Here is a 21,866-nt window from a genome sequence, read left to right on the forward strand (position 1 = left end):
CCACTGTACCACCTAGCTACCCTAAAAATAAGTAAATAAAATGGTATTCTTATTTTTACTGACTTCTAACTGGAATCGAACATTTCCTTCAATTATGAATGTAGGCAACAAGCCATTGTTCTGAAAATGGGTTCATAGTTTCATCTGATTGCCAAAGAAAGGGGTCGATGACCACCAAAAGGTCAAGAGCCCTTCTCATAGAAATAACCAGGCATCTTGATTCCCAATGTCCTAAATTTAGTTCTCTGGACCCTCCGGGTTCTTCGGCTGCTCTAGTAAATGCTTCTTTGGTTGGCTGGTGCAGAATGGGTTGGGATTAGCTCTGGAAGGAGCTCGGTCTCCGAGGATGGAACCATGGGGGGGGGGGGAGCGTGGAGCGGCGTGCACGCGGTGGGGTGGGGGGTAGGGGGTGGAGTGCGCTCTCTGGGTGTCTTTTGGACCCTTTCTGATCTAGAACGATAAAATCTATAACTTTCTGTCATCCAATTAACTTTCTGTCAGTAACCTGACCCAGTCCGAAGATGGGGGGAGATGGGTATTGAAAGGGGGGTGTGTGTTTTTGGGGGCGGTATGGACTTCTAGATGTGAGAGAGAGAGAGAGACAGAGAGAGAGTGAGAGAGAAAGAGAGAGAGAGAGAGTCAGAGAAAGAGCGCAGATACCTACATTAGAGCACCTTCTGAAGGGTGGGCAGCTGGGGGATTTGGCTGGGACTACCGCTACCCTGGTTCCAGAGTCTGACCGAAGCCAGGGTCCGAGGCTGCGTGGCCAGTGAGAAACCTTCCCGCAGAGGGCAGTGCTGCTCACTGGGATGGAACTAGAGCGGACAGGGCCGGGCCGGCCCAGGGCCAGGGCACTAGAGAAGAGTTCCTTAGAGCCGGGAAGGAAGTCGTGGGAGCTGGGGGTGCGAGGGACTCTGGGAGGCTGGGGTTTGGGAAGCTCAGTGGAGGGGAGGAGCGAGCCGGCTGGGGGCTGCCAGGAGCCGGGCGGAGGTCCAAGGGCCGGGGCCAGGAAGGTGCCCCGGACCCGATCTGCGCGTGTTTGCAGGCTGCGGCTGCCCCGGGAAGGAGGCGTACGCCCCTGCCGCTGGGCCGGGGGGGAGGGGCTGGGGGCCCGGGAAGCAGGTCCCTGGAGGCGCCCCGTCCCAGCGTCCCTGCGGAGCCGGTGTCAGCTTGCAGCTGGGGCTCCTCCCCCCAGACCCACCGCCCCTCCTCTGCCGTCCACCCCCCTTCCCTCCTTTCCTCCCTCTGGCCCCTCCCCGGCCGGCCAGGAGCTGGGACACCCCAGTGGGGCAGCGGGCGGCGGCGGCGAGTTGGGGAGCCCTCCGCGCGGCGCGGTGCGACGCGGCCCCGGAGCCTGCGCCCCAGCCCCCCCGGCCCGGCTCGGCTCCCCTCCTGGCCGCCCCCGGCCCCCCGCCCCTTCCCCCGCGGGCCGGCCCCACTTCCCGCCGGGCGCCACGCCCTGTCAAACTTTGTTGGGAGCGGAGCGGAGCGGAGGAGAGGAGGAGCGGTGGAGAGGAGGAGAGCAGGGGAGCGGAGGAGGGGCGCGGAGGGGGCGCCAAGCCCGGCCGGCGGGGAGCGCAGCGGCGCGGGGCAGCCCAGCCCGCGGGGGCGGCGGCGGCGGGGGCCCGGAGCGGAGCGCGGCAAGGGGGCGGCGCAGCCCCGGCCACCCGGCCGGCCCCACCATGCCCCAGCTCGGCGGCGGCGGCGGCGGGGGTAGTGGCGGCGGAGCAGGAGCCGGAGCCGGAGCAGGAGGGGGCGGCGGCGGCGGCGGGACCGGCGGCGGCGGGACCAGCGGCGGCGATGACCTCGGGGCCAACGACGAGCTCATCACCTTCCAGGACGAGGGCAGCGAGGAGCAGGAGCCGAGCAGCGACAGCGCCTCGGCCCAGCGGGACCTAGACGAGGTCAAGTCCTCGCTGGTCAACGAGTCGGAGAACCAGAGCAGCAGCTCGGACTCCGAGGTAGAGCAGGCCGGCCTCCCCGCTCCCCGGTCCCCCGTCCCGGGTCCTCCTCTCCAGTCCCCCTCCCCTGGTCCCCGGGCCCCCTCCTCAGTCCCCGGTCCTCCTCCCCGGGTCCCCGGGTCCTCAGGTCCCCAGGCCTCCTCCCCGGTCCCCCTCCCAGGGTCCCCGGTCCTCCTCCCCGGGTCCTCAGGTCCGCGAGCCCCCTCCCCGGTCCCCGGTCCCCCTCCTCGGTTCTCCTTCCCGGGTCCCCGGACTGCTTCCCCCACGCCCCCTGTCCGCTAACCCCGGATTCCCCGCCTGCCTTCCCCGGTTCCCTGCCCGTCTTCCCCTCGTCCCTCCATCCCACCCTATCTCTCCCGGCCCAGGCCCCGTCCCCGTCCCCTGCCCCTGCCCCGGCCCGCGCGCTCTCTTACCCCGCGCCGGCCTTTGTGTCTCCACTGCAGGCGGAGCGGCGCCCGCAGCCCCCCCGGGACCCTTTCCAGAAGCCGCGGGAATACTTCGCTGAAGGTACGTGGCCCCTCGTCCGGCCCCCGCCCCACCGGCTCCCGGGCGCCCACGCCAGCTCCTTCCTGAGGCTCCCCTCGCCTGCCCCTCTGCCCACTCGGCCCCCTGACCCCGGCCAGCCCCCTCCCCGCCCCACACCGCTGGCCGCTCCGCTCCTCTCCCCTCCTCTTCTTACCTTGCCTGTCCCGGGCCAGCCCTTGCCCCTCTCCCTTCTCGCCCCCGCTCCCTTCTCCCTTTGGATGGGTTCGGGGTGGGCACCCTTCCTCGGGAGTGCCTGGCCTCTGCGCCCTCGCGGCCCCGCGCCCCTGCTTCCCTCCAAGTTGTCCCTGCCTCACTCGGGCTTTCCCTTCTTGCCCCCCCAGTGAGGAGGCCCCAGGATGGAACTTTCTTTAAGGGACCTCCTTACCCCGGCTACCCCTTCCTGATGATCCCGGATCTGAGCAGCCCCTACCTCCCCAACGGACCCCTGTCCCCCAGCGGCGCCCGCACGGTAAGCGGCTGTGGTGGGGCCCAGCGGCGGGGGAGAGAGGAGGGGATGTGTGCTGGCTCGCCTTTCCTGCGGGCCAGCGGGAGAGGGAGAGGAGCCGAGGGTCGGAGGGGGCGGGGTGGGCCGGATCCTGCCCGGGGTCCCCAGTACAACTAGTTTGCAGAGTTCTCCGCTCCGTCCCGGCCGTGGGCTTGGCGGTTCGGCCGGCTCAGGCTGTGGGTGTCGGACGTTTAAGGAGGGACGCGTCTCCCTCCTACAGCGTCCCCCCCCCCCCCCACACCGCGGCGCTGGCCGCAGTTTGGGGGCCTGATGCACCGAGCAGGCCTGGGCCAGCCGAGGGTCCGGGGTCTGTCGGGCTTTCTGCTCCCTGGCAGTCTCAGGAGTTTGTACAAGTATGACTGTGACTGAGTGCCGGGCGCGAGGGTGGGCTTCTCTCCCCACCCCACCCCCACCCGGGAAGACCGACTTTCTGATCGGCAATTTCTATTTGCCGGGCCGGGCCGCGGTCGGAGGGGCCCGACTGCGATCCAGGGGGAGGGGCTTGGCTGTTGTCCAGGGGGTCCGGCCTCGGTCCGGGAGGCCTGGCGTCGGTCCGAGGGGAGGGGCCCGGCCGTGGTCGGAGGGGCCAGGCTGCGATCCGTGGGGGAGGGACCTGGTTGCGGTCCGGGGCCCTTCACGATCCGGGGGGCCCCGCGTCGGTCCGAGGGAAGGGGACCTGCCGCTGTCCAAGGGGAGGGGCCCGGCCGCGGTCCGGGGATACCGGCTGAGGTTCGAGGGGTCCGAGGGGCCGGGCTGCGGTCGGAGAGGAGGGGCCCGGCTGAGGTCCGAGTGGGGGGGGCCCGGCTGAGGTCCGAGGGGTCCGAGGGGCCCGGCGCCGCTGCAGAAACGGGTTCGCTCGCCCCCTCCCCCCCACCCCCCTCCACCCGCGCTTGCTGCTGGCCTCCAATTTGGCCTCCCTCACCTTGCGGTCACCAGGCACACAGTTTTTATTTCTCGCTTGCGGAGGGTTATTAAACACACCCAGCCTGAAAAAGCAAACACTCGTGGTCCTTCTGGAGGCTTAAAGAACTCGAGCCCAACTCCCATGGCGAAAACAATGGCCACGGACCCGGCCCTCCTCCGGGCGCTCCCCCCGGCGCTCCCCCGACGCCCTCTGTCCCTCCCCCGGCGCTCCCCCGGCGCGGGTCTGGGAGTCGAGGAACTTGGCGTTTCTGGGGCCCCCTTTGTTTGCTGGTCTTTTCTCATTTAAAGTGAAAGGTCCGGACGCTTTCCAGCCCTTAATGGGCTTACATTGTCTGGCTCCTCATCATTGGCATTTAAAGAGGTGATTAAGCAAATTGCCCGAGCTGTGGCCTGGGTGCGAGCTGGGCAGAGGAGCCAGCGGCTTACTTAGCCCTGGACTCCTCGGGTCCGAGGGCCCACACCCCCCTCGCTGCAAGTGGCCTAGACTCCAGGAGGAGGCTTCTTTGTGTTCCTGAGCTGGCCCTGGACTCCTGGCGAGGGTGCCTCCAGCGCAACTCGGGGCTCCTGGCTGCTGGAGCTCACACCTTGGCCAGCCCAGCCTTTCTCAGCTCCTCGGTGGTTCCAGCTTCCTCGCTTTCACTGGGATTTTTAACGTGGGGGGAGGGAAGTCTTGAGCTTATGGAAACTTGGAAGCTGCTCGTTGAATTCAATTCAGCAAGGTTTTAGAAAGCTCCTACTTTGTGCTGGGCTCGGAGCTAGGTGTTAGCAGTGCTGAAGTGGCGCTACTTTATAAAGCGCCTACTCTGTGTGAGGCTCGGAGCTAGGTGTTAGCACTACCGAGGTGGCTGTCTTTACAAAGTGCCCACTTTGTGCGGGGCTCGGAGCTAGGTGTTAGCAGTGCTGAAGTGGCTGTCTTTGCTGTCTGTCATCAAAGTTTCAAATCCTTGTTTCGTGAGGTTGGCTCTTGTAGTACGTGAGGAGTAAGGAAGCACCTCCCTCTGCTTCCACCCTTCCCCTATTTCTCTGACTAGTAGGTGGCTAAAGCTGTGGAGAGAATATTGGGCTCCGAGTCAGAAAGACCCGAGCTCAGATCCTGTCTCAGACACCAGCTGTGTGATCCTGGGCAAGTCCTTAACCTCTGTGTCTCAATTTCCTCATCTGTAAAACGATGGGGTGGAACTCTGTTGCCTCTAAGGCCCCCTTCCTACCTCTTAACTATGGGCTTTAGGCTCTGTGGCGTGGTTGAAGGGACAGACGGGTGGGTGGGTTGAAGGCTAGTAGTAAATACTACTTCGAATTATAGCCTGATGGATAAGTAAGTGACTGACATAGCATTGGTCAATCAGTGCTGTGCCCAGATTCCCCCTTTGTCCTTGGACAGAGCTCTGTGTCTTGTGCTTCTGAAACAAAAGCCAGATACGTGACTTCTGGTTGTTGTGTTTTCTTAAAAAATAAAATAAAAAGTTGGTGAAAGATGGATGGTACAGAAAGACACCAGCAATAGATGTCACTTTTCTTTAGGATTAGTTTATTTATGGAATTTAGGATCATAAATTTAGAGTTGAAAGGACTTTGGCTCCCCGCCCCCCCCCATTGACCCCTGAGGATACTGGCTCAGGGAGGTTGTGACTAGTCGAAAAGCCAGGATTTAAACCCAGGCCCTCTGTCTTCCAGTAGTCCCTCCCCTTGCACGCCACGGGGGCAGCCAGCACACAAGATACTTGATGGATTCATACTCCAGAGTGCTCTTACCAGTTTGCAATCTGCAGTGGTATTCTTGGGTGGGGGATTTTGGTGGACCATTCTCATTTTTTTTTCATGGTGTGGTGGGGGGAGGGCATTGGAATAGGAGATGTGTCACTCGTGTCACCTGGGCCCATTACTTAACCTCTCTGCCACAGCGTACTTTTCTGTAAAATAGGAAATTTAGACTCAGTGGTTTCTGAGGGACCTTTCATTGCTAAATTTCCAGTACCGTGATCCCATGACTTTAAACTAGGATGAATACAAACCAGAACTTATCATCTCCCCCTCCCAAATCTGCTCTCCTTCAAACTACCTTCATTTTGTTAATTGCACCTGGGGTCCCCAGAGCCCTCCCTTTTTGCAACTTCACCTGTTGACTTCAAAGCCTCCCACAGCCCTCCCTGTCCTGTACCCATTCAACTGCTATTATAGGTGTGTGTGTGGGAGGTTGGTTTTTATTTTGGGGGGGGCGGTGTTTTTCAGTTCTCTTTTGGATCTGCAACGTTTCTTAGCCTAGCCTGTGTCTTTGCCGTCATTCAGTTCAACAGAGCCCGAGTACTTACAGTAGGTGCCAGGGGCTGTATTAGCTACAGGGGTAATAAAGATGAAAACAAAGCTGACCCAGGCTCCTGATAGGATGGAAGCCTAACCCTAAATGCCCATCGGCTTCCAGCCTATTGGGAAATTAAGTAGCCTGTGTAAGTTTGCGAAGCGTTTCTCATATATTCTCCCATCTGAGCCTCCTGACAAATCTATGAATTAGGTGCCAGTAGGATTCCCATTTTGAACATGAGGACACTGAAGGTCAGAGATGAGACTTGCCCATGGTCACGCAGCTTATAAGTCATGAAAAAAGGGCAGGATTTGAACCCAACACTTCCTGACTCAGTGGCAGACACTTATCCATTGCATCAGGCTGCCTCCCTTAATTAACATCAGCACCTTTCCAGTCTTTCAAAAACATACATCACTCTTGTCTTATTATCTATCTGCTTTAAAAAATGTATGTGGTAGCTAATGTTTATTCTCACAACAGCCCTTTGAGATAGGTACCCATTTTACAGTTGAGGAAATTGGGGCTGAGGGAGGTTGTCATTCTTTCTGGCTGTTAAGTGACAGAAGTGGAATCCAAACTCAGGTTTTCCTGACTCGTGTCCGTCATGCTGTCCCCTGGGCCATTTGGTTGCCTCTAAAGATGGTCTCTTGTCCGTGGCTGAGGTCACCAGCCAGTAGGTTGGGATCTCTGTGCCTAGATATTTGAGTCCTTAACCTGATCCATCTGCAGCTCCATCTGAAGTGATTTCTCTGCCATGTCCCTTCTCTGAGATTTGTAAAGATTTCCAGTTGGGGAGAGCCCCCTACCCTATTGCATTAAGGGGCTTTACTGTCAGCACCCTTCCCTAGCAAAGGAAACATTTCTGTTGATGGTTTGAAGAAGGGCACAGATCGATCAATCATTGAGCACTTATTGAGCACCTACTGTGTGCTAGGTGCTGGGGATTCAGTGACACAAAAGAAAAGATCCCCTGCCCTAGAGGAGCTTAGAGCATTAGCTTGCTAAATTCTCCTTGTACAAAGTGGGATTGGAGCTGGTCCTCAGAAGAACCAGGAGGCAGAGATGAGGAGGGAGAAAATTCCAGGTATGGGGCGTAGCCTCCAGTCATGGAGTATGGCCAATGAAAACTCCCAGAGATGAGATGCAGATTAAGAAGATTGAGTTGGCAGCTTAGAACGAAGGTTGGAGTGGGAGGAGGAGGTAGAGACCAACCACACAGATGTAAATCTATAGAGTAAATCTGTATATCTGTCAGCAAGCATTTGATGTGACTGTGTCCTTCAGGGCATACACAGAAAAATCCCAAAACCAAAAACCAAGAATGGTCTCTGCCCTCAAGGAGGTTATGATTTAACTAGTAGCCAATATGGGTATATATGCAATAGATACAAGATGAAATTCATAAATCACACAAAACTGGTGTGGCTAGCTAACTCACAGAGGGACAGAGTCAGGATCCCAAAAGACCCAGGTTGGCCCATGAAGCTGCTCCCTCCTTCATCACTCAGCCCTCTTTTGTCTTTACTGTGACCTCTTATGGTCCTCACTGTCTACACCTCATTTTGAGACCCAGTTATATATTGTTAACATTGTTTTCACCTGTGCACATTAGGGTCCCCCAATGAAGAAAGCAAAAGGCAGCTTGATTGGATAGAAGAGAGGGCTGGATTTGGAGTCAGGAGATCTTTAATGTAGCCCTGACTCAGTTTCCTCTTCTGTAAACTGAAGAAAATGGATATGATGGTGTCAAAGATCCCTCTAGTTCTTATGTCCCTCATCCTACAAATGCCTTACACTAATTCAACTATTTGCAAGCCCTCTCTGTGCCAGGATTGGTTTAGAAACTTTAGAATTCTGTATAGAACACTGGCCAGTAAAATTAGTAACTCAGGACTTTTTGTTGGAGACTAGGATAGACATGAAATGAATTCGTTTTTCAGTTTTATCTGACTCTTTGTGACCCCTTTTTTTGGGGGAGGGGCGGTTGGCAAAGGTACTGGAGTGGTTTGCCTTTGCCTTCTCCAGCTCAGCTGGAGGAAGACTGAGGCAGACAGGGTTAAGTGACTTGTCCAGGGTGACACAGCTAGGAAGTGTCAGAGGCCAGATTTGAACTCAGGTCTTCCTGACTCCAGGACTGGTGCTCTATCCACTGTGCCACCTAGCTGCCCCTAAAAGTCCTTTAAAATTAATAATAGTTAATAATCTACTGCCTGATCTGAGTCAAAGCTACCTAGATAAGGCTCAGGATTAGGGTTAGGCAAGACAGTGATAAGAATGCTGAACTTGGATAGATCTGAGTTTGAATCTTCCCAAGTTGTGTGACCCTGGGTGAGTCACTTAACCTCTAGAGCCCTAGGATTCCTCAGCGGCAAAGGGATAATAGTAGCTCTTACCTTCCTGGGTTGTGGGAATCCGATGATGTATAAAGTGCTTTGCTAGCCTTAAAGGCCTCTCTTAGTATTCTTGGTATAAATAGTTTAAGATTGAAATTAGTGGTTTAAATATTACTACAGCTTTACAGCTTATAATTGTAGTCAGAGTTACTATTGATTATGACTTTGGAAACGAAAGCTGTTTATTTAGTTTCCTGAGAACCTCAGGGTTAATCGCATTCTTGGATCAATCTATAGTAGTTACTATGTTGACATTAGCTATTGCCTTCTTAATATTACTCAGAGTAAGAGAGGGCAGACTGCTGGCCACAGAGTTGGCTGAGACCTGGGTTTGAATTTACTCTCTTGACACTTTGAGAACCATTTGACCACATACCAGTCATTAGCATTCAGAGCCTCAGTATAATGCATGTCATGTTTACTTCACTGGGTTTTAAAGACCAAATGAGGCCTTTCCTGCTCCCTCCAATGGCTAGTGCCCACTCTCCCCACCCCACCTCCCATCATTATACATTTTTTCAGATGTTTCTGGTGTTTTCAGTACACTGTTACTTAATACCTGTGTGACCTTGGGCAAATTGTTTAATCTTCATAGATCTCAGTTTCCTCACTTGTACTATGAAGGGGCTGGAGTAGATGACCTTTGAGGCACCTTCCAGCCCTAGATCCATGATCCTAGAATGAGTCTATATTGTGGCAGGGACTCTCATTTTATATTCCTTGCTGGTGCCTAACACAGTACCTGGAGCACACTACCCAGCACAAAGCAGCTACCAAATGAATCTTTGGTGATGTGGGCAAGTATACAGAGCACTTTGTAAATGCCAGGGTCTTTTTCCAGAACAAACCTAATCACTTTTTCAGAGTCAGGGACAGCTGTTATCTCTTGCCTTTTTCATCACTGAGCACTCCCATACCCACCATGTAAATGACAGATGGGTATTTTCAGTCGTCCTCTGACTAGTCTGAAGCTTTACACCATCAGTAGAATATTATGTTATTTATTTTAAAACAATTTTTATTCTGAAATTACCAAATAAAATGAATGTTTCCAAACACAGTGTAAAACAAAAGAACATTGTACATGAAACTGAGAATCTGTTATGTGTGGCCTACTTTGCCTTTTAAATAGAGAATACATGCAGCTTGTAACTTAAAAAGCACTCCTGTTTGTCTGAGAGAATATCGGTATTAAAAAGATTAAGTGGATTAAACAAGGTTCTGAAGAAAATGTGTCACCAAAAAAGAAGGTGGGTTGGTCGCATGGTGACAGTGATAGGTAACTGGTGGACTGTGTTCTTGCTCTACTGATAAGCATGACGAAGGCCCCAGTGTGTATTGGACCTAGTGCAGGAAGATCTGGACAAAAGGGGCAAAGGATGGGTAGGGTTGGATGGGCTGTGATCTGCATTGGTGGAGGGACTTTGCGAATCACTGAGATCAAAGAGGGATTGTTGTACTGTGGATTTTTGTAGGGTGGTCCCTGTTTAAAGAATTCTGGGCTAGCACCTGAAGCACACCCTTCTGTCATTTGACAGAAAGAAACCCAAGTAGAAATTCTTCCAAAGCTGCTGCTTATTGAGGATTTCTGTGGCCCAGGAGGCCCTACCTTTGAGGTCATGTGAGCAGATGTGCTCAGAGCCAAGGGAAGCCTTTTCTCTCAGCCTTCTATAAACAAACTACTTTGGGGAAAATTCTCTCACTCTAACTGTTTTTTAAAAGTCTAAATATATCATTGCTTCCACTTCACTCCAAATATAACTCTGGGTTTAATGTGGGACCTTTGCATGGAGTGGCCTACAGGGAGAATCTCTGCCCACATTGCTGGAGAAATCGGAGTTCTTGTACCTCAGCCATCTTTTAGGTGAAGGTGTGTTTAGGGGGTAGGGACTGTTACTTATACTTTAAATCCTGTTTCCTTCTTTTGAGTTGGTATGGAGCTGTGGTCTGATCCAGAGAGAGAGAGAGATGGAGGTGATAGCATGGCTTCATTCCTCAGTGATTTAACTCAATGCATGTATTGAGCACCTACTATATGCCAGGCCCTGTGCAAGGTCCTGGGGATACAAAACCCCAAATGCAGCCAGGTCTTCCCCTTAATGCCACCTACCTTTCTACTCTTGTAGAAAGAAACCACCATGTTGCAGAAAAGCAAACTATATACAAAGAAAATACCAAGTAATTGGCCTGAAAAGGTGGGGGGTGGGAGGTGGGTGGGAGATTGGGAAAAGCTTCCAGGAGGTAACATTTGAGCTGAGCCTGAATAGAGCCAGAGATTCCAAGAGAAAAGAGCATTCCAGGCCTAGGAGCCAGCAGCCTGTGTGAAGGAAGACAGAGGAGGGCCCAGGGAATAGCAAGGCAGCCATTTTGGCTGAACTGTATGATAGATGAGAGGGGCTGATAAAAAATAAGTTCAGAAAGATAGGTTGGAGACAAATTGTGTAGGGCTCTGTGCTGGACACATAGGAAGCATTTATAAATTGATTGATTAAATTTTTAAATAAGTTAAATTAATTGATTGGTAAATTAATTGGTAAGTTAAATTGCTGATCGATTAAATGCCAGACTGAGAAGTTTATATCTTCTCTTAGAGGCAAGAGGGAGCAGCTGAAGCTTCTTGAGCTGGGGGAGTGACAAGGTCAGACCTGTGCTCTAGGAACGTCAGTTCTGTTTGGCAGCACTGATAAGGATGATTTAGGGCTGGAAGAGGCTGGAGACTGGAAGCAAAGGAGACTGCCACTGGATTAGTCCACCTCATGGGGGCCTGGAACTAGGCTGGCTAGTGGCTGGAGTGGACAGAAGGCCCAGATGTGAGATAGATGGATAATCGACTGGTGATGTGGCTGAGCAGGGTGAGGGAGAGATGGAGAATGCAGATGACTCTGATGGTGTGAACTCGGGTGGGTGGATGGAAGGTGATGCCCTTGACCAGAATGGAGAAGTTACAAAGGCCTGTGTATAGGGCAAATGTTCCTTACCTCTTTTCTTTTTTTATTGTCTTTGGCCTCTCAGGCAATCTGAAACCTGTGGAGCACTTTTCGGAATCATGTTTTTAAATGCGTAAAATAAAAATACATAGGATTACAAATGAAAATAGTTATATTGAAATGCAGTTATCAAAACATTTTATTTTTAATTCAATAATCAAATATTTTGTTTTAAAGTTAATTTAATAATCAAAATATTTTAAAAAACAAAACAATGGATTCCAAGTTAAGAACTCAGGGAGAAGATAAGTCCAGTAGAGGAGAGTTGAAGGAGAAGCTAGCCTGGAATGGAGAAATTTGAACCTTAAAATGAATGATTTTATTCTTTCTAAAGCAGAGACAGGTTAGCTATAGAGCTGGACTAGACTTGATAAGTCCCTTCACTTCAGATGTGGAATCTGAAGCCCTTAATTTGAAAGAACTAAAGTGACTGCTCCAAGGTCTTATAGCTACTAAGCAGTTAGGAGTGGGCTGGGATCTGACTCCAGAGTCCGTTTTCTTTCCCCTATGCCATGAAGGATAAAAATTATTCCACATGATTAACTTATTAGAAAAAAATGTTCACTCCAAACCCTCTATCATAGCCTAATTTTAAAAAAAATTAGCTATAGTGAGGGTGTTGATAATGGAGCCTTTAGATTAATTAATTTAAAATAGTGATCAAGGTAGAAAATTGGAATGTGGAAAAAGCCAGAAGATCTAAAGGGACAATATTGTATTTACCTGAAGCTCAAAGAACTTGGAGGAGGGCTTGAGGGAGAGAATGAGGTTATGAGATTAGGTAGGCTGTATAGAGATTGTGGAGGGCCTTGAATGCCAAACTAAGGAGTTGGCTTGATTTTGGAAGACTGTGGAGAGCCACTGAAGGTATAAGGAAGTGTTACCTATGGTCAAAGCAGATGGAGATATTTGCTCATTTTTGGAATTGACACATCAGTGGCAACAAAGGGTCTGTGCTGTAAGTACAGGCATCATTGAGGTAGCCAACCAGGGGCTCCTGGCTGGGTAGGGAGGTCAGTAAAGCCAGAAAGAGGTCAGAAGGATGGGCAAGGTGTTGAAGAGGCAGTAGGCCAGAGGTCGTATTTAAGGGGAAAGTAGGTGTTCAGAAGATGTGAACAAGTGGGAAGGTAGGGAGCTCAGAGTCTGAGATTTTAGAAGTGGCCTGTGCCAAATATCGAAGACTAAAGTGGCCATGTCAGATGGGCAGCTGAATGGGCACAGATATGAATTCCAAGGGGCATGTAGTTGAGGTTTAGAAGTATTAGCTGGGTAATCAATACAGCTATGGATATCACTATGCCTGATAGCAAAGAATGAGGTGCTTGGTGTTTCTTCTAGCTTGGTGTTGAGGTCATAAAGTCTTAGAGTTAGGGCTTTGCACAGATCAAGGCCTTCAAAGTGCTTTTCATTCATTCATCCATTTCATGTTTTTAGGATTGCAAAGGACCTAATAGGTCATCTATTGACAGACCTTTCATTTTACAGATGGGTAAACTGAGGCTCAGAGCTTAAATGACTTGCCAAAGACTACATTTAGTACATACAGTACATTGGGAAGCAGAGTTTGGGACCTCATCCAGCTCCAATTCCACTTCCAATGATCTGATATCACATGTTGCTCCTATCCTGAAGGAAGTGTCTTGAAGGATAGTGGGTGATGGTAGTGAAGATGTTAATGATAAAGGCTATTAATATAGGGCAGGGTGAATTTCAGAAGAGAAGTGAGGGATGGGAAATCCAGGAACCTGCTGACCTAACTCGAGTGACCCTGGAGCAGTCACCTCTCTAGGTTCAGTTTACTTTTTATAAAATGAGTTAGACTGGAAGGCCCCTGAGGTCTCCCCAGCTCTGGGGTTAAGAGCCTGTGCCTCCCTCTCAGGGGTGAATCTGGGGGAGTGGGAGAAGCTCCTGTGTTGGAGAAGGCTGCCTGAGGCTGGAGTGAGGGAGGCTAAAGCCTCCTGAAGAAGTACAGGGGAAGCCCTTAGGGAAAGAAGGGTCCACTGGAGTGTGCTCCCAGCAAATCTGCCCATGAGTGGCTTGTTGTGTTAGAGATTCCAGGTCCTAAGGAAATTTTAGGAAGGAATTTTGCCCAGTTCTTCAGTCCGCCAGCATTGCGCACCAGGCACTGGGTTAAGAACTGGGGATACAAAGAAAGATAAAAATTCTGGCCCTTCTTTCAAGAAGCCCCCATCCTAATGTGGGAGCCAATATGTAAATAGCCAGTGACATATGAAACACAGACACACAATTTAACTAGAAGGCCATTACCGCCCAGGAGCGGCAGGATGCTTGGACTGGAAAGGACAGAACAAAATTGGCTAAGGGAAAGGCATTGATACCCAAGAGAAGCAGGGAGAGATTGTGAGAGATCTCACCTTGGCCTGCCCTCTGAGACTTGGAATCACCAGATGAACTTCAACCTGGGAGTCTGAAATAAGCCGGGAGTAGCTGTCAGTAAGTGATTATGGAGAAAGGAGGGGGAGGGGAGGAGAACAAGCATTTATGAAAGCACCTACTATGTGCCAAGCACTGTGCTAAGCACTTTACAGACATCTCATTTGAACCTCCCAGTAACCCTGTGACAGAGGTGCTTTTATTATTACCATTTTACAGTTGAGGAAACTGAGGCAGACAGGTTCAGTGACTTGCCGAGGTTTCACACAGCTAGCTAGTAAGGCTCTGAGGCCAGATTTGAACTCAGATTTTCCTGATGGCTGGCCCAGTGCTCTAACCACTGCCCTGCGTAGCTGTGGTCCTACAGGCCTGGAGAAGGAAAATCTCATTTTTCAGAAAGGGAAGAGGAGCCTGAGTACCAAAGACCAGTGAATGAGCTTGACTTGGATTCCTGGCCAGTTATTTAAATGATGGTTAATAAATATTTAGAAGTAGAAGGAATGATGCTACTTATGAGGAAACTAAGATGGTTTCATGTCAGACCACCTTTCTTTTCTAGTGCTGAACATAGAGCTTACGTGTGTTTTAGCAAAGCATTCCACAAAGTCTGCCATGTTTGTGAGTGTGGAGGAGACAGTTTGGTGATGGATGGTAGTAACATGGTAGTCACATGGCTGTTTGAATTCCAATTTCACAGAACAAGTCCCCTCAATGAAAGGATTTGTTCTGTAAAACTTGGACTCAGTGAAAAGGCCGCACCCAAGGACCTAGAAGGCCACTTGTGGCCTCGAGGCCACAGATTCCCCATCCCTGGTAGGGAACTTGGGAACTGAGAATGGCTGGTGTCCATTGATGAGACTCATCTTTATATCTTCCTTTTGTACTTAGAGGGCAGTGAGGTGGCACAGTGGATAGAGCCCTGGGCCTGGAGTCAGGAAGACCTGAGTTCAAATCCAGTCTCAGACACTTATTAGCTGGGTCACCCTGGGCAAGCCACTTAACCCCATTTGCCTCAGTTTCCTCATCTGTAACATGAAATAGAGAAGGAAATGGCAAACCACTCCAGTTATCTCTGCCAAGAAAACCCTAAATGGGGACATAGAGAGTCAGACAGGACTGAACAACAACATGGATGTGATTTCTGCTTGGAGGGAGGTCTCTAGTGGATTCAGCTCTACTGACTTGTGTTAAGCTTTTACCAGTGTTCTGAGTTCCTGCCTTCCAGGTGCTTACCTTCTTTTGTCATTGATTTGGATATAGACTTAGAAGAAGACATTCTTATGGAATCTGCCATGTTAATGTCTTTAATGGTTCCAAATGTAACCCCCAGGCATTTTATGGAGAGATTAGCTCTTTTCTCTTTGAGAAATGAGGGGACCAGTTGACCATTTTGCAATATCAAAGGAGCTGTCTTTTATGTAAATTGTTTTAAAGGTTGCAAAACAGATTTTTAAAACTGTAATCCATTAGAAATTTAAATTTTTTTAAAAAAGCTTTGAACTTTTTTGAAAATATAAGCAGAATAGAAATTTTCCAGAACTAGTTGTTAAAACCCTTCCAAAAGAAGACTGTAGAAGCATCTCCTTGAAGGCTAAATGATCTTTCAAATAGCAAGTGTTTGTTAAGGGTACCCTATGTGCCAAGCTTTGTGCTAAAGGCCCAGGTTCTCCATCTGATGAGGAGACCATGGGTAATAGTTCTTTCTCTGAGATATCTTGGGAAAAAATGGCTGACTTCATATTCTTAGTTGTGCTTGCTTCAGCAAAGATTTTTTTCTGTTGGGGTCTAGTTTACCTGCTCTTTCTGGCTTTATCTAAGTTCTACTTCCATGTCGTCCTATAGCAAATCAGGCATGAAGGTGTTAGGGGGCCAAATGCCATGGTGCTACTGCAGCTGGTGATGCAAACAGATTTTTACCTAAACAATGGGAAATCTGTTCCAGTTTGTCCCTGTTTGGTGTCCTCCCACTTTGACCTCTAGGAATGTTCTTTGGATGAATAGGGAATAGTCTTGGGTGGGTATCTTGCCAAGCCTTTTCCATTGTTGTAAACTGTTTTGTGAGGTGTTATTTCTCAATTTTGCTGTGTTAAAAAAGATGTGGAGAAAATGTAGGCTATGTCAATTTAAATTCCCATGTACAATTTGAGATTTGCTGGTGCCTTCCTACCACCTGCTCAGATTACACTCTCTCTCTCTCTCTCTCTCTCTCTCTCTCTCTCTCTCTCTCTCTCTCTCTCTCTCCCCCTCTCTTTCTCCTCCTCCTCTCTCTCCCCCTCCTCACTTTCCTGTCTCCCCATCTCTTCTTTCCCATTGCCCCCCCCATATCTAAATACCTAAGTTATTTATATATTGTTTTTGCTATTTGAACATTAGCTACTTGGGGGCAAGGACAACATTTTTGCCTTTCTGTGTTGTTGTTCAGTCCTTTCAGTTTCTGACTCTTCATGACCCCATTTGAGGTTTTCTTGGTAAAGATATGGGAGTGGTTTGTCATTTCCTTCTTCAGCTCTTGTTACAGATGAAGAAACTGAGGCAAACAGGGTTAAGTGACTTGCCCAGGGTCACACAACTAGTAGAAGTCTGAGGCTGGATTTGAACTCAGGAAGATGAGCCTTCCTGACCCCACTTCTTTGTACCTCCTTTCTTTCTACCTCCTGTGCCTAGCAAGGTGCCTGGCACCTAGTAAGCGTTTCATAAATCTTATGGACTAACTCTTTTGGAGTGGATGTAGGGTGGGGTGGAAAGGGAAATTTATCTTTTGTTCCCAAATTCAGAAAGTGGAGAAGCCTGTGATCTAAAGAGCTACCTTTTCTTATGCAGATATAGATGCATAAAGCAATTACCCTCTCTTTTTTCAACAAATTACTGAACTGGGAAGTATCTACTCTCCTCCCTTCCTGGGGGCCTGGGACCAGCAACTCCTAGAGCTCTAGGTCAAGTAGCCCAACCCCTTTGTTTTCTGGGTGAAGAAATTCAGGCTTCGAGTAGGAAAGCCATTTTCTTGGTGGTTGAGGAAGAATTTAAAGCTTATCATCAGAGTTGACTTTAGAACCTCAGTTCTTTTGACCCCAAACTTACAGTTCTTTCTATCCTGCTAGTGGCTTCCTGACAGCCTCATTTGGAATCCAGGCCTGCTGGAGTCATGTGACTAGGAGTGAGGTAGAGTTGAAATGGTCCTAGTGGGGATATTATGGGTTAAGCTAGACTGTGTGGGCAGGCCTGGAAACCTCGCTGCCATTTATAGCATTGTTTCTGTGGGAAAATACCTCAGAGTTCCAACTAATTGATTTACAAATAGTCCTTTGGAACACAGCCCTTTCCTAAAGTGTGGGCCTCCTCTATTTCTTCCTCATCATTTTGGTGATAGAGTGACTTTACCTTTAACATATTGGTCCCTGCTACATGACCCTGAGGGAGTCACTTAACTGCTCTAGGTGTCTGTGTTCTCTTCTGTATACGGACGCTGCTTACACTGGGATCCCAGATAGAGGGCTGACTGGGCCTTTGAGATCACCAGAGTTCCCCCTCCTCAGTTTATACTAGTGAGGCCCACGGTCACACAGCTGAGTGTTAGAGTTGGTTTTTCTAACTTATAATCCAATATTATTTCCTCTGTGCTCTGTTGTCAATCCCGTAAGTACATACTATATCTCTGTGTGTGGGTTTTTGTTTTTTTTTTTGGTAAAAGGAGAGTCAGAATCATATAATTTTGCAAGTTGGAATGGACTTCAGAAGCTTTCTAGGCTATTTCATAACTTGAGCAAATATTTTCTGTCCACCATCCCTGACAACTGGTCATCCATTCAACTTTGGATTGACCACCTCTATCCAAGGGAAGCCTGCTACTTCCTCAGACCATCTAGACATCGTTTGAATAGCTGCCAAGTATTAGAATGCTTTTCTTTGCATAGAGTAGACATATCTTTGTCGAGCTTCTCATCCCTCTTTCCACATGAGAGTTCACCCACTTAGAATTCTTACGCCTTTGGGTTGGAAAATAATTGGTTTGGTTGTTGGCAAAAAAGAAAAGTTCGTGAAAACCAAGCGTACGAGTATTGTTTGCTCACTGCTGGCTTTGAGCTAGAATTGGACATCTTTGGCAGCTTTCATGGGAAGAATCCTGTTGCGGAGTCAGGATCACCTGGGTCTGAGTCTCAGTTGTGACACTCAGTGCATTTAGGGTTAGGGCAAGTCACCACTCTCTGGACCTAAGCTTGTGGGTCAGTAAAATGGAGATGGTAACCACTGGAATCGAGTCTTCCCTTCTAAGCATGGTGCAAGCAATGCCTCACTGTAGGATCCTGTCTGTTCTACAGAATTGAGATTCTTGGTCTTTAACTGTGTGTGTGTGTGTGTGTGTGTGTGTGTGTGTGTGTGTGTGTGTTGGTGGAAGTTGGGTAACAGTATTTTCTGAATAACCTCCTTACCAGCTTGACAATTTTTGGTTATCTCTCAACAGCTTCACAGCCACCTTGAATTTTCTTTTTCTTGGCTAAACAACTTTCTACTGATACTTATTTTCTTTCCCTTTAGAGACATCCTTTTATTGCTTCACCAGTTTGTTTGACCAGCTAATTTCTTTTGCTGACCCTTTCTTGCCTTGCCAACTACTTTCTCCTTGTCCTCGTCTTCCTTTTTGGGTCTTACTCCTTTACCCTATTCTTTTTTCTGCCATTTTCTCTTGAAGAAATTTGAAGTAGATATTCTCCCAAACCTCAGAGTCCTGAAGAAAGTTCTCTGTCTCTTTTCTGTTTCTCTTTGTATTTCTCTGCATCTCTCTGTGTCTCTCTGTCTCTGTCTGTCTGTCTGTCACACACACACACACACACACACACACACACACACACACACGGTGTCCCCCAAGTCTCAGTGACTGCTCTCTGTCTCCATATGAACCACAAGTATGAAGTATATATGTAGTTAATATATGAACTATTGTTATTATTAGCTAAGCAAACTATAATATTGTTTCTCATTCTCATTATGTCCATAAGAAAGTCTTTCAAAAATAATGCGATATAGAAATGGGTGACCTTCCTCTGCACAGAGAAGCGAGCGCCTCTCAGTTGAGCCTTGTCTTTGTCTCTCTAACAATCACTACAGCATTTTAAGTGAGGAAGTAAAGAGGTTAATTTACTGCCTCCCCCTGCTCTCACCTAATTAAGTGAGAATCAAGAAATAACTACAGTAACAAAACTCCAAAACAGTGTTCAATTAGGACTCAGACCAGTGCATGGATCTAGTTTTATTTCCTCCATTAGATTGTGGCAGAGACTATTTTTCCCCTCTCTTTGTAACCCTAGCACCTAGCACAGTGCCTGAAACATTTTTGTTGTTAAGTCATTTCAGCCATGTCTGAACCAGGACCCCATTTGGGGTTTTCTTGGTCTAGATAGTAGTTTGCAATTTCCTTCTCCAGCTTATTTTCCAGATGAGTAAACTGAGGCAAACAAGGATAAGTGACTTGCTCAGAGTCACCCAACTAGTAACTGTTCGAGGCAGGATTTGAACTTGTGTCTTCCTAACTCTAGGCCCGGTGCTCCATCCACTATGCCACCTAACTGCCCAGCCAGAACGTAGCAGATGCTTACTATCTAACTAGCAGAAGATTGATGATGAACCCTACCTCCCTCATCTTAATAGGGCAGTGGTGGACTACAGGTTCACCCTAAGGCATATACTGAGAGAAATGGTCAGTATGTCAGATTGTTTAAACTGTACTGCTCTTCTCCAAGGGAGAGTTCTATTGGGGGGAGGGATGTTGGGAGATGAGAGAAATTCACCCCAAAGTATCTATTAAAACAATTCTTCGAAGTTCATTGATGTCATTGTCAGATGCTACTTTAGGTGGGTTCTTCCTCCACTGGTACATGCTTCTACACCTTTGAATCTTCATGTGTCAATCTGCTTTACTGAAACCCTCCACAGAGCATCCACCCAGCGCACCAGACTGGGAGTTCCAGCCCAGCTGGTTGAGCAGTCTGTTGTCTCACGTTCTTGACACATGAATGGCCCAATTTCTTTGTAGACACGCATACATGTGATGATGCTTTGAGATGTTCTGCCCCCTCCTCACGCCACGCTCTCGTCTTCCCACTTCTCTTTAGATCAGCCTTAATCCAGATCCTTCTCATATCATCTTTTTGCAGTAGTGGTGGCCATGTTGCTTCATTGGCTTAATGTCATGATACAGAGTGGTGGACTTACTCAGAGCCGCATATTTGGAATGATGCAGAGCACTAACAGGTTCCCAAATGGCATCTAAGGGGATCATCAACCTTCTTCCTCTTCTTTAGGGCCCAGACCTCTGCCTATTTGCAGCACCTGCTGGGGGATACTTCCATCCTGGGGTTTAGTTGGCTGGCTCCTTGTCCTGCGTCATGCTAGAAGCAGGGATATCTCATTCATCTACTTTGTTATTCCTGTATGGATGGCTAAATGAATGTTGTCAGATCTATAGGAATTAAATCTTCTTTTTCTCTTTGTTTTCCTCCACTTTTATTTAACTTATTTTTAAAAAAATTATTGATGTCTTTTGATTTCAGTCATTACCAGATGTTCTCTCTCCTACATACATTAAGCCCTTCCATGTAACAACAAAAAGTTCACTAAACAGTGTGCTGTTTTGTGACTCTGGCTCACTTATCATGTAATATCTTGTATCGTGTTTCTCTCCATTTGCCTCTGTTCCTCATACCGGTTTATAAGTCCCGTGAAAGCAGGGCCTGTGTTGTTTTTAACCATTTGTATGTCTTTCATTGCTTCATAAGTAGGTAAGGGCTGTTTGTTGAATGAATGAACAATTAAAACTCATTTAAGTCATAGAGCACTGGGGAAACGAGATGATTGAATCCAGATGTTTTTAACCTTTTTTGTGTCCTAGACCTCTCGCTGGGCATATAGTACAGGGAAGCCCATGGACCCTTCCTCAGAATAAAGTTTTCAAATGCATAAAATAAAACATATACTATTGCAAAGGAAGCCAATTATACTGAAATACAATTATCAAAATGTTTTTACAAATCAAGTTCATGGACACCAGGCTATGAGCACCTGATCTAGTCAACTGCCTCTGTTTTTACAGACGCTCAGAAAAGAGACATTACCTGTCCTAAGTTCCTGCATAGCTGGTTAGTGGCTGGGTAGGGACAAGAACTAAGTCTTCACACATAAGTCAATGATCTTCAGTAATAAGAGTTTGCATTTTCATAGAACTTTAAGGTTGGCAAAGAGCTTCGTATGAGTTATCTCATTTGGCCTTTACAGCAAAGTTAACGAAGTTAATTTAGTCCTTCCTGCACTCCAATCCCCTAAGTGGAGCAATAAGAAATAACAACAAAAAAACCCCAGACTGTGTTCAATTAGAACTCGGATCAGTGCATTGACCTAGCTGAATTTCTCCCTTTAGATTGGGGCAGAAACGGACTTTTGCCCCTCTTTGAATCCCAAGTGCTTAGCACAGTGCCTGGAACATAGAAGAATTAAAATGTTGCTTTGAGAAATGAAAGTTTTTCTAAAATTTCCCAATATCAGAGATCACACCCACATATTTAGAGAAATGTACTTAAATATTGTGCTGCTGAATTTTAGGGGAAAACTCCAGAAGAGTCTAAGAACATGTGATGAGGGAACATGAAGGCAAGTGGAATGCAACTTACACCATCAGTCAACAAGCAATTATTAAGTGCCTACTGTGTTCCAAGAACTGTGCTCTATAGATACAAAGGCATAAATGAAGTCATTCCTGGCTCAGGGAGCTTGCATTTTTGGGGGAAATATAACACATCCATATATAACCATATGTAAAATATATACAGAAGAAATGCCTGCTAATTTTAAGCTAGAGGAGGGCACTACACATGGAAGAAATCAGGA

The 21,866-nt window shown here is 48.4% G+C and overlaps 1 protein-coding gene across 1 annotated transcript in view; it reads left to right on the top strand.

Annotated features, from left to right (window-relative positions):
* Positions 1–1,682: 1,682 nt before the first annotated feature.
* Positions 1,683–21,866, top strand: part of TCF7L1 (transcription factor 7 like 1) — a 211,672-nt gene continuing 191,488 nt past the window's right edge. The window contains exons 1-3 of the mRNA XM_036752259.1: positions 1,683–1,961; positions 2,405–2,468; positions 2,828–2,955. Coding sequence (XP_036608154.1) covers positions 1,683–1,961; positions 2,405–2,468; positions 2,828–2,955 — 471 coding nt within the window. The remainder of the gene's footprint in view (positions 1,962–2,404; positions 2,469–2,827; positions 2,956–21,866) is intronic.

This window comes from Trichosurus vulpecula, chromosome 3 (genome assembly GCF_011100635.1).
Source record: "Trichosurus vulpecula isolate mTriVul1 chromosome 3, mTriVul1.pri, whole genome shotgun sequence".
NCBI classification, from domain to species: domain Eukaryota; kingdom Metazoa; phylum Chordata; class Mammalia; order Diprotodontia; family Phalangeridae; genus Trichosurus; species Trichosurus vulpecula.